We start from the raw sequence: 16,697 nt of genomic DNA, 5'->3' as shown, positions 1-16,697 counted from the left end.
AGGACAGAGGGTAGAGGACACGGAGGGGGATGGTGCGCCAGGGCTGTCTGGCTTGTTGCTCCTGGCAGGGACCACAGGGCCCTCAGACCCCTCCAACCCCTTATCCAGAGGAAGCTGCTTGGACTTCTCTCCCGTGTCCTGCGGAGGCTTAGTCACCATCTGCTGAAACTGTGGGTCTGGGTTAGAGCTGGACTGCAACTGAGAGAGCGAGATTAGTTTTAGATGGCTGTACTAACAAAGATTATTTATTTCTGTATTTTACTGTCAAGAGAGAATTCTTCCTGAAGGCAAGTGAGGACACCTAACTTACCCTAAAATCTACACTAAATTTCTTTAAATTGTCTATTTGTTTTCTGTGGTCTGGTGCCATGGAGGGGGGGTCCTGCAGAGAGAAAGTGAAAGATCATGAGACATTTCACCAATACAGAAATAGAGATTTAGTTCAGACAATACAATTGGATCCTCAACATGTGAGCTGTGTCCACGCTGCAGACCTTTAGAGAGTGGTCTGTTGATACTAGGGGGGCTCTCCAGGGGTTTCATGTTCTCTTTGTTGACCGTAGGAGAGTTCTGTCTCGTCGCCTGGACCCGAGAATCTTTCGCTATATTAAGGGAAGAAAGAAGGGGCGAGTAAAACGTCAAGTGCCTTGTTTCAGACGGCGCTTGATTGACTGCTTTTAATATGAAAGTGACAGATTCTTACGTTTGTCACTGCTTCAGAGCATAGCCAGAAAACAATAGGAGTATGGATGTCGATGGCAAGCAGACTTACCCTCTGCTGAGGAGGTGGCGGCCATATTGGGGGCAGGGCTAGCAGTAGGTGAGGAAGCTGACATTGGCGTGTTAACAGGTTCCACGGAGTGGACCCAGTCTGGGGCGAGGGACCAGGAGAGGCTCCGCCCATGCTGTTCTGCCGAGGGGATCGAGGTCTGTGTGCTATAGGAGAGCAACAAACACCGTTATCCTACACACATTCAAAAGAGATACATCCCTTACACTAGATAAGACTTCACAGCTAAGATGAGAACATTCCATTGTCCAGTAAGTTTACACAGAATGGAAATTTGTCTTAGTCTATCTAGGGCTGTCGCAGTAAGCGTATTACCGCCACAACGGCGGTCACGAGTCATAACCACAGTCAAATTCCCTGTGACCACTGGTCAGGGTAAACCCATCCAAAACAGCGCAAATGACTGGCCCTGAATGGTAGCCTACCAAACTTGCCAACGAACCTCTAATCGCCTCATACTCAGCACTCCATTGTCCCTCTAAATCACTTCATGAGTTAATCATCTGAATGATGAGGACAATGGTGATGGGAGTCAGAGCTCCTGTTCTGAAATGGACAAGAAAAAGCCCAGGACCCAATATGCATACATTTATTTGAAAACCCGAAAGGATCTGAAGGACAACCGGTCTGAAGGGAAAGATTGAAGCCGTAGAAGACATTGTTTTGCTACCTTATCAAACCGGAGCCGTTACAGAAAGAGAGAGAAAGAAGCACAGAGTGAGCATCGGTGTGGTAACTGAAAGGTTGCTGGTTTGAATCCCCGGGCCGGCAAGATCCTTGAGCAAGACCCCCCCCTAAAAGTCTGCAGCCTGGACAGAGCTCTAAAATGTGAGGCACAGGGCTAGTAAGGAAAGGGGGATACCTTGTCAGTTGCACAACTGAATGCATTCAACCAAAATGTGTCTTATGCTTTTAACCCAAAACCTCAAAAGAGAAGCAAGTTGCTGATTTAACAGGAAAAAAAAATCAACCCAAATCCACTAATTCCTTCAATTTACAGTGTTAAATAACTAATGTGTGAGTACAATTTTTTGGGTGAACAAATGTTTAGTTTTGGCATTATGATAAAGGTGGGTAGCAAAATGGAAAATCAATGGGGAAATCTGTTGCAGTCGACTACAAAATCCACAATGCAATGCTCTCTATGGGCTGGCTGGCTAGCAAGCAAATGTAGCTACACACAATAATAACAAAGACAATATCAGCATGTAAAGTAGCAAATTGGGATCCAACCCGGGTCTGTAGTGACGCCTCTGGCACTGTGATTCAGTGCCTTAGACTGCTGCGCCACTCAGGAGGCACAAATATACCTTTGAGACATAAAACAAATCTTTACAGAGATGTGAGATAATTAAATTGCCATCTGTAGTATCGTATAGCTTTCAATCGTGACACTACGTACTTGAGGAAAATAGGCATGTTTCTCAACATATACAGACTGAGAAAGGGATTGCGTGACAATTAGTTTAGCCACCGCGTGACGCAGCATGACAACGTGAACGGTTGACAGTATGCTTGATCGGGGCATTATACGTTCCCATCTCTTTTCTATAATCTCTTTTCCATCTCTAGCAACGGCACAATGCACCCTGGACTAAAGAGGCAGACAAATGGGAAAAATGTTCTAGGCTCTCCGTTAAATTACATATTTCCCAAGGTACGAATACCGCAAAAAATATGATCAATGGCTCATTCGAGAGAGAAAAATCCTCCCGAGTCAAGACATCAGCCGGTAGTGTGTGGGGGAATGTGAGAGTAGGACACGGGACTCAGGAGGCTTGGAGCACGAAGGGAGACCGCAACTACTGTTCTCACCCTGGAATAACTTGCTAGTTACCATCCCTTCGGATTACATTGTACCAGTCTGGACTGCATCAAACCGAGAGAAGCTAGCTAACTTGGCTACTTAAGGCTATCCATAATGTTACTTTGCATCTCACTATCCTACAAGTTAAGCCAACACATCACTACTCCGTTCAAATTATAGCCTAAATACAAGCCTACCTGTTGGTTTTTGGTTGTTATAGCCTTTTAATTGTAATTTTAATGCCATCTTCTATTGATTACATATCCCCTAAATTGCTCGACACACAAGCGGATTAACCATGCAAACGTCTCGCCGAGGGAAGGATGAGAGCACATGCCTTTTTATGAAACTTTTTTCCAAATCATCAAGTCTCATGCAACATTTATGTTTCGATATCTAAGACAGGCCTATAAACCTGGGAATATCACAACTAAACAATGCATTTTAATGTGACGGTGTAGGCTATATTAAATGGATTCATTTGACTTGTTAAAATGTAGATGTTCCATAGGTGCGCATCAGCAGCTCGTATGTGTGGAAGCTAGGAGATGCTAAACCTGTTATGTTAATTAACAGTGAAATACCGGCAGTCATTTGCATGACAATTAACAGCTGACAATCTCATGACCGCCACAACCCTAGGCATACCATTTGTCAATGTAATATAACCACACAGTGGCTATATCTGTAACAATCCAAGCTATTTTCCCAGGTGTCATTTCCACCCCAGTCCTGAAGGACAAGATGGGGTTTCTTACCTCCGCTGACCACTGAAGACCAGGTGCCACCGGATGAGCTGCTGCGGGTAGCCGGGGGCACAGGCACCTCTCCTGGAGCATTGTGGGGCATGAAGTCCACTCCCGGGGGGACTCTACTCCCGGGGGGAACTCTGTGGGTGCGAGGGGTACGCTGGGTCTTTGGGGACATCCTGGGAGGGCCTGGAGAGAGATAGTAGTGACACATCACATCATTTAGCTAGAAGGAGCCCAGGTAGAGACTTGTGAGTCACTAGTACCACAAACTATATGCAACTAGGTGGACAATACAAACAGCTACTTACCACAGACTATATTACAAAATGATTGAGGAACGGTGATGAAAAACAGCATGAATACATACACCATCTTTCCTTCACCAATACAACGGTCATCAATGCACCCAGTGTACATAAACACTGACAAGTCTGACTAGTGCCTCCTGCTTTCAATGCCACACCATGGGAGTGTTACTGGAGAGCGTGACCAACACCACACAATTCACAATGCAATGTGTGCAAGGAGAGCGAGAGAGAGCAGGAGCGAGAGAGACAGGAGGAAAGTGGAGGTAGGGCAAAGAAGAAAAAACATCAAAGTCCAAAGCTGTTTCTCAATTGAAAAGCAGCGTCTTGAAGCAGGAGATTAGAGACAGCGGCAGCATCACAGCCAAGCCCAGCAGTGCACATGGCTCTGTGTGTTCACCACTCTGTTAGGAGGGAGGTAGCTACCTTCGGAGGACATGCGTCTACTGGGTATAGTGGAGATGGGAGCTGGAGAGCCGTGAGCAGAGGGGTGAGACGGGGGCCGGGAGGGCCGCGAGGGGGGTCTGGATGGAGGCCGGGTGGGCGTGGCCGCCCTGGGTGGGAGAGGGGAGGGGCCTGACTGGTAGCGGGAGGAGGGCGATGGGCAGGAGGTGGCACCTGATAGGACAAATGACAATGAGCAGAGGAGAAATAAGGAGAAGCGAGAGAGCAAGGACAGAAAGAGGACTGATAATAAGGTGGAGCGAGGGGTAAAGATGAGGGATGGGTACATAAGGAAAAGGAGAGTGATTCAAGGAAGGCAGGAAGAGGAGACAGGGTCAGCAGGTTGAAACTAGAGGTCGGCCGATTAATTAGGGCAGATTTCAAGTTCATAACAATAGGAAATCGTTATTTTTGGACACCAATTTGGTTGGGCAGAATAACAGATTTTTACCTTGTCAGCTCGGGGATTCAATCTTGCAACCTTACAGTTAACTAGTCCACGGGGAGACTGCCTGGTACGCGAATGCAGTAAGCCAAGTTAAGTTGCTAGCTACCATTAAACTTATTAAAAAACAATCAATCATAATGACTAGTTAAACTAGTAATATCAACCATGTGTAGTTATCTAGCGTGTCCTGCGTTGCATATAATCGATGCTGTGCGTATTCACGAAAAAGGACTGTTGTTGCTCCAATGTGTACCTAACCATAAACATCAACGTCTGTCTTAAAATCAATACACAAGTATATATTTTTAAACCTGCCTATTTAGTTAATACTGCCTACTAACCTGGTATCGTTGCGAACTCTGTGAAGACTACTTATTTTTAACAAAGACAGCCAACTTCGCCAAACGGGGATGATTTAACAAAAGTGCATTTGCGAAAAAAGCACAATCGTTGCATGACTGTACCTAACCATAAACATCAATGCCTTTCCTAAATTCGATACACAGAAGTATATATTTTTAAACCTGTATATTTAGCTAAAAGAAATCCAGGTTAGCAGGCAATATTAACCAGGTGAAATTGTGTCACTTCTCTTGGGTTCATTGCACGCAGAGTCAGTGTATATGCAACAGTTTGGGCTGCCTGGCTCGTTGCAAACTAATTTGTCCGATTTTTACATAATTATGACATAACATCGAAAGTTGTGCAATGTAACAGGGATATTTAGACTTATGGATGCCACCCGTTAGATAAAATACGGAACGGTTCCGTATTTCACTAAAAGAATAAACGTCTTGTTTTCGAGATGATAGTTTTCGGATTTGACTATATTAATGACCTAAGGCTCGTATTTCTGTGTGTTATCACTAAGTCTATGATTTGATAGAGCAGTCTGAGCGATGGTAGGCACCAGCAGGCTCGTAAGCATTCAAACAGCACTTTTGTGCGTTTGCCAGCAGCTGTTTATGACGTCAGGCCTATCAACTCCCGAGATTAGGCTGGTATAACCGATGTGAAACGGCTAGCTAGTTAGAGCACCAATAGCGTTTCAAAACGTCACTCGCTCTGAGACTTGGAGTAGTTATTCCCCTTGCTCTGCATGGGTAACGCTGCTTCGAGCCCAGGTAGGAGCGAGGAGAGGGATGGAAGATACTGTTTCACTGTCAATACTAAAGTGCCTATAAGAACATCCAATAGTCAAAGGTTAATGAAATATAGAGAGAAATAGTCCTATAATAACTACAACCTAAAACTTCTTACCTGGGAATATCGAAGACTCATGTTAAAAGGAACCACCAGCTTTCATATGTTCTGAGCAAGGAACTGAAACGTTAGCTTTCTTACACAGCACATATTGCACTTTTTTTCCCCCCAACACTTTATTTTTGCATTATTTATACCAAATTAATCGGTATCTGCTTTTTTTAGTCCTCCAATAATCGGTATCCGCGTTGAAAAATCACAATCGGTCAACCTCTAGTTGAAACGGATAGAAACAGCATAGCAAAGAATAAACTCCAGAGATTTACTGATGAAAACAGAATAAACTTGAAGGTCAAAGAAAGTTAGGACGCAGAACAAGATGACAACTCAGGAGATGAAACTGAACTGACATTCAAATTGTTAATGTAGAGAGAAACATGCAATTGTGTTTTTTGGATGATAGGATGATTACAGAGTACTGATGTCTGAAAGTCAAGGCCAAACTCGCCACGGCAAGTTTCCCAGACAAAGATAAACATAGGCCTGGACTTGTCAGACTAACAAATTCTACAGGTTATCTGACAGTTGTGGTCTAAATACCAGCTAGAATATACAATACAAACTACGAGATGAGCATACAGCTTAACTAAAAAGAAGAACGTTAAACTAAAACTAGGGATTGGATAAATTCAGGACAGATGAGCTCATTCAAAAATAGCCAGTCATGTTCACACAACGGATCTCTACAGGATGCCTGTAAAAACCCATCTAGGGGTGGTCTGACGCAGAGACATCCTCTGACTTTGACAATAGTGCCTTTCATTCAGTCATTGTGTGGTGCCCTCGATTTACTGGGGGAGGTTGGGTAATGGAATTATGTGCACGAGCACAAAACATCACATCTGTCATTTTAGTCCTTTCTGAATCTGCCATGTCAGCCATTTTTATATGGCAGGAGTGTAACAATTCCATCCAGAATATCCTACTATTGGCGAACTCAGAGGTCCTCTGAGAACACTAGTCGCGTGCGAATCGACATCCCTGTGTTTTGAGAGAACCGTCTTGAGTTTGACAGGTGTTGCTTGTGGTTTGAGCAAGAAAACAATAACTGATTGGATGATTTTAACTAAGTGCTGCTCATAGCCTATATATGAAGGCTCAACATGTATCAACTTCCACAGTGAATGCTTTGGTTGAAGTTGTGTGTGTGAATATTGCCAAATGCATCAGTGAAACATATTGCTCCTATGTAATGCAACCCTTGCTGTTAATAGATCACAAAGCAGCATACAACTGAGCAAAACATTTGGAAATGACAAGGTAACTCATCTACAGCCTTAAAACACACCTCAAGTGCAAGTTAACTGTTTAGCTCCCATCTGAATGCTGGGGGGCATTTAGGATGCCTTCTACTGCGGATCATTAAAATATTACACTTTGTTAATTCAAATATTATATATCAACACAAGACCTAAAAGATGGTTTGGAATGGTTCAGAAAGTTGGAACCAACCTCAATATATCAGTGTAGCATATTGTCGCCTGGATTTGTTGAAATATCTTCACGCCTTCAAAAAACTCATCCAGGCTTCCATCCCAAAAATTACAGGGACAGTGTTTTTTTAAACTATTCTTGGCAGAATCGTCCTCTGGAATAATTGACATTCTGGGGTAATAAATACATAAACAATGTTCTCAAGTAATACTAGCCCAATTACAATAGGACTTTAGCTGTTGTTTAGAAAGGATGTGACAAATAAAAATGTGATATTGTTCCATGCTCCAGGATGAACCAGGGTGCCCTTACCTCCGTTGACAACCCGCTGGTCAGCTCCAGAGCTGGGGGTGTAGTCGTGAAGACCTGGCCGGGGAGGTCCACTGCTGCTCTGGACCAACCTAGGGGAGTTCTGACGACCCGCTCCCCATGACATCCCCTCTCTATTCCTCTGACCCGGGGGAATGTACTTTTCTCTATGGAGAGATCAGTGACCCAGGAGAACAAGTTAAAAACTAATGCAACTACCACAATATGAAACCAGATGTACGAATTGGCAGCGGAATCCTGCAAACATCCTGCAAGCCTACCTCTGCAACGTCCACAACTGAACGAGCGCTTGAAGACACTGCAGTATGCCAGTATGTTAGCCATACACAAGGCAAGTCGCAGCTGAACATGGATGTGAGTGACAGACAAACATTCAATATATGGATGCTAGCATCAACTAATGGATTGTGAAAACCCCTCAGAGACCCACCTGTTGAGTGTGTGTTGCTCCCTCTCTCCCCTCACCACCGCAGTGTACTTCTCCTCCTCGCTGCGCTCGTCATTCTCCAGGGCCACGCGGGACTTGTAGGTGGAGCTGGCCTCGATCTCCTCCGCCAGTTGGGCCGCTCGCGCCTCCCGCTTCAGAAACTCCTCAGAGTTATCCCGCTCCAGGGCAACCCTGCATAGCAGAGCACAGCACTGGGCAAACCTTAGACACACACACACCCCTGTTCCCAAATAGGGGTCACACATGCAAAGCAAAGTAGGTGCAACACATTGTTAGTGGATGAGCTCATTTCCTACTTGATAAACCCGGCTGTGCCTGTATGACGCATGAGTGGACAGAGAGAGGCTGGAGTAGCTTACGTGTAGGTGGACAGGCTGCTGTCGTAGGTGGACTTGATGCCATACTGCTCTTCATTGTACTTGAACATGTCATTCGGGTCCCAGCCATTTGACTAAGAGGAGCAAGAGAGCGAGAGCGAGGCAGAGGCTTTTGGTCAGATGATATAAACTATGAATGGAGAGTAAAAAACAACAATACTCTGGAGTGAAGTGCTACCTAGCTCCAGATTTAGGATCAGCTTCCCCTTCCCCAATCCTAACCTTAAAGGGAAACTTTGGGATTGATCTACTTCCCCGGAGTTAGATGCTACTGTAGACTTCCAGTCATTGCGCTAACGATAGTTGGCATTGGCTGCAAAACTACCTCCAATTTCTTTCATACTGGACGCAGAGAGATAAAGGAGTTCATCGGACTCTGGGGAAGTAGACAAAGGACCTCATTGCCAAAATCCCAAAGTAACCCTTTAACCACTAAGGTGGAAAATAAACAGATACCAGAACAGCATCTAGGGGCAACTTTGCCCACAGCAGCAGATATAGTTCCATGCAGAACACTAAATGGAAAGCAATACCACGTCTGTGTCCAGAGACTCCAGGCTGCCTGAGACCATGTGATGCTGCCGCCCTCCATCCCACGGCTCCAGGTCCTTCTCCTTGTGTTCCCCGTTGATTCTGCCGCCCACTGCAGTGTCCGTGAAGTTATCTACACGTTACAACACACATTCATAGTTATATACTGCTGACAGACATGCATGCAAACACGGAGGGGATCACACATACACGCGCAGGCACAGGTAAATGATGACTGTGCAGGTGTGGAGAAGGCAGATAGCACATGATCTGCCTTTCTAAGAACCAGGTGCACTCTTTGCTTTGGCAGTGATCATGTCAGGATAACCATTAGAGACAGTCACAACACAGAAGTAGCAGAATCAGTGTTAACATTAGGGAGAACGAGTACAGAAATTAATGGTAAGCAAAATAAACCTATAAATAACATGCACTTAGATTAGTCATAGCATGAAAAATATGACTCCAGGCAGGTCAGACAATGTGGTTACGCAGAATAGATTTAATTATAAAAAGGAAAATTTGAGACGGCACTTGTCATTTTTAAACGAGATATTTTAGCACAATTCATCATCTTTGTAAGTACTTTTGTTTCAGTTGCATTTATTCGATAGAGTCAACCAAAGCTCTTTAGAGAATCAAGCCATTTGAATAGGTCCCCCAGAAACATGTATTTTAATGACAATGGGGTCTGGCTGAAACAAGACAAATATGAGGATTGACCCTTATAATATATGGCATCTAGCAGACACTTCATTCCAAGAAACTTACTGTCATGGGTGCATATATTTTTTTTTTTATGTATGGGTAATGTTCCCTCAAATGTTGTCCGGCGCTGAGTAAATTTCAGGTCTGCAGAGCGCAAACTTCCAACATTGTGAAAATTCTGTGCAACTCCCAATGTGAGTTTACAGTGAACACAGAGTTACAGTTTCAGAAAGTGGTCAAGTAGACCGTTAACTCATGTTGGCCTATCAGTGGCCTACCATCAGAAACAATGGAGAAATGCACACCATACCATTTTAACATGGAAATAGCTGTTCTATCATTCAGCCTACAGTAGCAGCCAATGTGTGGTCAATGTAAGCCTACATTCCATTATACTTTTTAACCTGCTTATCAGCTTGTCTTTCAGACGAGGTGACTGAAGATGTGTTGTTTGACACAAGAAACCACTTTACAAAATAAAACGCATTATTACTCCAATTCCCTTATTATAGAGAATCAGACAAACCCTCTGCCTATTGGCTACGTAACTTATTCAAGACATCTCAAAACACAACACTGCGCCTTTTAAGACAAAAAAAAAGCTCTTCAGCTGACTCACTTTTCAAAGGTCTAGAAATGTACACGTTTTGTGCTCCTGTAGGAAGCAATCACTGCCCCCTATTGCTGACTACAAATGATCTATAATTGGGCTAATAAATCACTAACTAGCAAAGGATATGAACAAAATGTGCATGTGGATACATGCAACTGTCACATTGATCTCAAAAAAAGCGCATCTACTCACAACCACTCATGCTGTAAACGCAGTCCAGTTCAACGTGAACGGCACAGATTCATATGGCAATGGTCTATTTGGATATAGGCCTACTGCAGCTCTGATTGCTTATGCCGCAAAGGTCTGTGTAGAGTACGGGCTGAGTCGTGCGTGTCAACGCAAAAGAATCATACGGTGATGCGTTTGGCCTACAACAGAATCTCTTGCATAGTTGTGTTTCAGTATGTTGCATTGAAAGTGGCTAAAATTGTGTTGATTCAATCACAATTCCCACAGTAAAGGGAAACTTTGATAATGTTAACTAAAAGGGGAAAACTCTAGAAGGTTCAGTGACAACCTTGAGTGTACAGGTGCTTCTCTGCGGAGGCTGATATAGTCCCGGGGGAGCTGCTTGCAGCATAGAGGGAACATTGCGTATGGGTGGTCCTGGGAATCAAACCCACTATCCTGGCGATGCAAAAGCCATGCTCTACAGAGGACCCTAACACTACTGCATTTCCTCAAAACTATTGAGGTTTTACTGTTTACCCCCTTACCATCAAAATTAACATGTGTATGCGTCAACAACAACAAAAAGGTGCAAAAACAGCATATTACCTGTGTCAGTAGAGACTACACCCATTTGAGAAGAAACACATGGAAGAGAGGGTCAGTTGAGAGAAGACAGGTAGCCTAACCCTGGGGTTCCTAACCTTATTCCTGAAGCGCCACTATGTATATGCTAATTGTTTACATTCCAACCACACAGCTACATTTCATTCATCTACAAAACAAATGGGTTTTCTTGTGCATTACCCGAGACTTAGCCCAGTGAAATATCTGGCACATGACAATGAGATACTGTATGCATTTAACATGTGGCCTTTGCTATTTGTCTGTTAGAAACTGGGTTGGCTACAACAACAACAACCTGGGCACCAAGGGATGCTTCAGGAATGGCTGTAGGGAAGCACTGATCTAACCCACTTCACACAGTAACACTTCACTAGTTGATTTGATTGCAATGCTAACTAGCAGAGTCTATTGTTGCTCACTGTGCAGTGCTTGAGTCCTGACAGGTTTAGAGGTAATATAGATATATTGGATCACAACCTTATTGAGTACCCCTGCAGTGCCTGGGAGACATTCGGAGCAATCAATATTTCACATTATTACTCAATGACTGGCCACAGAGGGAGCATTCAGTTCAGGCACATGATCTAGCCCTTGGCTCTGCTTCTAGACATGATAACAATTCACACAGGAGGGATGGGCTATCTTTGTATTGGCCAATAAATAGCCATTTCCTCATTCATCCAACCAACTCAAGTTAAAGACATAGCTACACCTACAAAGTTAAGGGGCCAGTGACAACCTTGAGTATACAGGTTTTGACATAAGGATGTACCTTTTCTGGCATAATTGAAGTCCACGTCTCTGAAGTGCACCACCACCACATCGGAAGCCTTGAAGATAATGCTGTCCACGAGGTCTTCCTGTCGCAGGCCCACACTGGGCCCAGGACTCTTGATGTTGGCCGCATCCAGAACCAGGTCACACTGGGGGACAGACGACAGAGTTGTGAAGTAGAAAGAGCTCCATCAAGTATCACTGTAAACGCTTAGGTTAGACTACTCCCCGAAGGGAATACATGGTTGTATTTTATATTTGGGGTTTGTGTGCCATTTGAGATTATGAACACTGCATCAGTAAGTGAGCCATGTAAAGCATTTTCCCTTTAATAAATGGAGAACAAGGCTGTTAAACTTGAAGCATATGTTGCATGTAAGGCCCACTGTGCGTAACCCTCCTTTTATGTTACCAAGAAAGATAGAATATCCTTGGCCTCAAGTATTATACTAATAATAATCATTCAGCACATGATTTTACCTAAAGCAACGTACAGACATGCGTGCACACATTACACGTATGGGTGGTCCCAGGAATCGAACCCACTACCCTGGCACTACATGCACCATGCTCTACCAACTAAGCTACAAGGGATCAGGTCATACAACACAGCTCTCGCCATAACAATTAAAATGTACTTATTGTCACCCAATAGGAAAAAAACTTTGCTTTGACATTGCTTTGTGATTGTCCTTACCTCTGGGCTATATGTTTTAAACACTCCATCATAAACCATTCCATTTTTTACTTTCAGTTCACAATTGTTTCCCTGCAAATGAAGGGAGGAAAAAATATATATTACTCCATCATCATACACACGAGATGTACAATTACATTCCAACTCAACTAAGACCATTGACTTGCTGCTAAGAAGTATCTCCATTGGCAGTCTGAACAACACATTTAAACAAAGTTCACTCCTAAAAACATATACCTCTTAATTAAAACAATCTGTCAATCACACATGAATGAATTATCACAAGGGAAGGTCTTTGGGAAAACAACATGTGGTACATGTCACTGTTGCTTGCTTGATATGCTTCAACGAGTCAACAGCACGGCATCTCAGTGGAAGAGGCGTCACTACAGTTCTTGGTTCGAATCCAGGCTGTATCACACCCGCCCGTGATTGAGAGTCCCATATGGCGGTGCACAATTGGTCCAGCGGCTTCCGGGTTGGGCCGTCATTGTAAATAAGAATTTGTTCTTAACTGACTTGCCTAGTTAAATTAAGTTTACATTTTTAAAAAATGTGTAGTGTGCTGTCATTAGCTTTCCAGTGACATTTTTTTTTAAAAAAATTTAAAAAAGCTTTGTTCAGGAGACACATCCAACATACACAGTATCTGGCTCTACTACCTCCGTCTAGAGATCGGTTATGAATTAGTTTCAAATCATAAAATGTATTTGGTGTTGCCTGATCCTCACAGCCTTAATGCATCAAGTGATCGAGGAACATACCACTAATGATGTCAAGACATGGACCATCCTCATGTTTGCATATACACCATTAGAGACAACCTGAAAGACAAAACGTATTGATCATGCAATTCAAACCTGAGAGCCCAAAGCAAAATAACACCAAAGAATATTTGTGCAAACATTATGGACAAAGAAGAGTGTGACAAACAGACAACTGTGTACCAGTATGCTGGGGGGGTTTTCTCCCATATGAAAAAACAATAGTAGATATGATACCCTAGATAGTGACAAATCATCATTAGCTGCCAACTTCACGTGCCTAATTCAAATAATGGGACAGAAAACCAAATCAAACAATGATAAATAATGAAGCTGTTCACTTACTGCTGCTGAAGATCCTTTGGCACTATGCCGTCCCCTTAAAGACAAAATAAAAACAATAATTGTCAATATCATTATAATCCTCAATGACTCATTACTGATTCTGTGACACAAAATAAATAGATAAATGCAGTGTTTGTACTGTACTCAATATTTATTTTTGGCTTAACTACACTGCTTGTAATGACTATATGCTGTCTTCTTATACAAGTAGCACCTAATAGGATTTTGTTTTATTTTGTGTATGCGTGAGTTAAGTTGTTTTGTCCTCTAAATTGGCCATCCCATTCAACAGTACAATGAATGTCATTGTTAGTATTGCTGTCTTTTTTATTAGATTTTTTTATTGTAAAATAATAAACATATTATTTAAAAAATTAAAATGCAGTGTTTGATGTCTTTCCACAGTCAAATAAACACTAAGCATATTTAATGAGTCCTGCATGCCCTGTAGTGATAATGATTCATATGGGTCAAGTTTCACCTGAAATATGACTGGCTAGATATTTTCACTAGCTGTGCAGTGAATACTTCACTTTCCCACACACAATTTCCTTCTGGATTAGGAAATACATTACTGAAATAATTTAATTTTGCGCTTGCCTCCCTAACCAATATGATGACAGTGTATATATGCATGGCTGGTTTAAACGTCTATGATGCATGGGTCAGGACTCCGAAGTGTGGAATATGACTATAAAAAAAAACACATGCAACGCTAGGACGTACTGTCCCCACCGTCAAAATAGTTTACTATCAAAATATACTGATATGTTGCTCAAATACAGCCCTTCTGGTTAACGGTAGTACTTACACAAGCCATGTTTCAAGGGCACAATTTTACACAAGCAGCAACTAAAACGTCAAGGTTGAAAGTCGGTCTTTAAATTATATCTTCACCACAAAACACCGCCACGCCCCCTTTTCTTTTGCAGACTTGCACGCACTTACAGGTTAAAAATTATTGCAACATCGTTGCTGTGACTCCGACTTCAAAACAAAAAAAGGTAACAATTTAGTTTGGCAATATGACTTGCAATCGCCGGTGTCAAAACTTCCACCACGCAACAATATTTAAAGACAAAACGTTGAGTGGTTGTGTCCTGCCCACCTTAAATATACTGACTTATCCATGACGCCGATGCAATGATGGCATGAATTAAATTAATGAATGATAGAAAGCGTTAACTGGTTAACAGGGTAGTAGCCTAGCTTATTCTAAGTTCAAAGGCATAGCTAGCTAGTCAGCCGTTTGATTTCTAGCTGCATATGCATCCTCTTAACAGGATGATCCATCGAAGCAAGTGGCACAGGATACAATCCACTGATAGATAGTATTGAGAGCATAGCTAGCTAACTTAAACATGGCGCTACCAAACCAAAACTAGCTAGCTAAGTACGGCATTAAAGTACGGCATTACTGCGGGAACATTCAGTACTACGAGACCGTGTCCAGCATCATTCTTAGGCCTAATTTGCGTGCTATCCGGGATCATCGGCGTCCCTTACCCGTTGAAATGTAAAATGGTTACAGTAAGGCTAGGGTTAGGGACATCACAATGATTCCGAATAGTATGGACCAAGTTGCTAACTAGCTGGATAGAAACGTGCCTACCACAAACGACGTATGGTTAGTTTAGTAACGTTAGTCAGATAAGCATGAGCTGGCGCAGATCCAGATAAAAATAATTTCGTGTAGAGGTGCAGACTAACGATGAAAACATTATTTAAAAATAATAAGTCGCACACTTCACATATAACCTCCCAGTAATCAATAAATGACTGAGGTTAGAGATCGTTATATGGAGTGTGCGACTCTGTTTTTATAGCTTATATTATAGTAGTCAGGGCGACAAACACGTTGACATTTATCGTGGAAATATCAACTCCTGTAATTAAGAGCATAGTCGGCGATTGATCATTTCACAACGTTGGCATCATAATAATAATATGGTTAGCTAAAATGTCGACTGAATAAAATCACCTACCTGCCCAAATTCTGTCGTCCGCCACTTCCCCCGGCACCAGAGGCAGCGCCACTGCCGGGTTTGCGATTACCACCGGCCTGCTTCATTGACATGATGAGCCCATAAACGACGTGTGTGGTGTATTCCTAAAATCTCAAAAAGAATATACACTGCAACCAAATGACGACTGGATAATATTTAGAGATAACTAGTTTTTTTTTTTAAACTTGATAACGTCGCTCAGCTACTCCGCGCATGTGATTCCAAACCTATGAAAAGTTAGCTAGCCAACTTAGCTAGCTGTGTAAGTTAATGCCTTTTAAAAATATAAGTAACGCTCTTTTAAAAAAAATACAGTATGCGCCGATTACACTTGTAACAAATAGGTTAATTAAAGCTCCTGTCAATTTGTTTTTCGATTCTGAAAATGTATTTTAATTCCGTCAAACGGGATTTTCAGCTATGTCGGGTTCTCTCTTCGTTGCTACCAGCGAAAAGACCAAAACCAGTCTTGAAAGGAGACAAAACAGCGGAGGGATATACCGATTTCCGTCACACTATGATCCCACCTAAATAAACTGCCACTTGACTTTTGACAACCTTAAAATGTTCACGTTTCGAATAAAATAATAATTATAAACCCAAATGAGTGTCTGGAGGTCATCCACAGTCTAACCGATAGGTATTTCTTTCGGAGATATAAGACTTACAAATTGCACTATTTTACAGGAAGTCAAGAGATCCTCCGCAGCGGTAGCAAAGATTTGGCGGTACCATGGCATCCACGTGAGCCGGGTGCTAGAAGATCTTTGATCTTGATGACACCCATTCATAAAAGAAACAGCTCAATTCATGTTGAAGACATCTTGAATAATGAAAAAATTGCATCAATAAATCTTTCCATTTCAATTTAGTTTTGACTGTCAGAACGTTGAACCACAGTCAGAGATATAATTTGATCTCTATGGTTTGAGAAGTTGAGAGGTGAAAGTGAGATAGATGGCAGTGTAGCAGCTAGTTGTAGGGAATGGTAAATTTGATTATTTATTAATATGGGAAAAAACATCCATCTTGGTGAAAGGGCTTTGGTTCCACTTCACTCTTT

The 16,697-nt window shown here is 42.5% G+C and overlaps 1 protein-coding gene across 1 annotated transcript in view; it reads right to left on the bottom strand.

Annotated features, from left to right (window-relative positions):
* The window catches only part of LOC124034629 (ataxin-2-like), a 24,902-nt gene extending 8,658 nt beyond the window's left edge, over positions 1-16,244 (bottom strand). The window contains 16 exon segments of the mRNA XM_046348053.1: positions 1-198; positions 311-382; positions 469-602; positions 773-856; positions 859-936; positions 3,356-3,535; positions 4,081-4,272; positions 7,556-7,719; positions 8,004-8,192; positions 8,381-8,472; positions 8,932-9,062; positions 11,821-11,971; positions 12,520-12,591; positions 13,284-13,343; positions 13,629-13,662; positions 15,614-16,244. The exon segment at positions 1-198 is cut by the window's left edge and continues 110 nt beyond it. Of these exon segments, the coding sequence (XP_046204009.1) occupies positions 1-198; positions 311-382; positions 469-602; positions 773-856; positions 859-936; positions 3,356-3,535; positions 4,081-4,272; positions 7,556-7,719; positions 8,004-8,192; positions 8,381-8,472; positions 8,932-9,062; positions 11,821-11,971; positions 12,520-12,591; positions 13,284-13,343; positions 13,629-13,662; positions 15,614-15,705 (1,923 nt within the window). The 5' untranslated portion in view covers positions 15,706-16,244.
* Between the last annotated feature and the right edge of the window lie 453 nt (positions 16,245-16,697).

Source organism: Oncorhynchus gorbuscha, linkage group LG04, assembly GCF_021184085.1.
Source record: "Oncorhynchus gorbuscha isolate QuinsamMale2020 ecotype Even-year linkage group LG04, OgorEven_v1.0, whole genome shotgun sequence".
NCBI classification, from domain to species: Eukaryota; Metazoa; Chordata; class Actinopteri; order Salmoniformes; family Salmonidae; genus Oncorhynchus; species Oncorhynchus gorbuscha.
The sequence above is the reverse complement of the archived record's forward strand: the minus strand, read 5'-3'. Positions and strand labels throughout refer to the sequence as shown.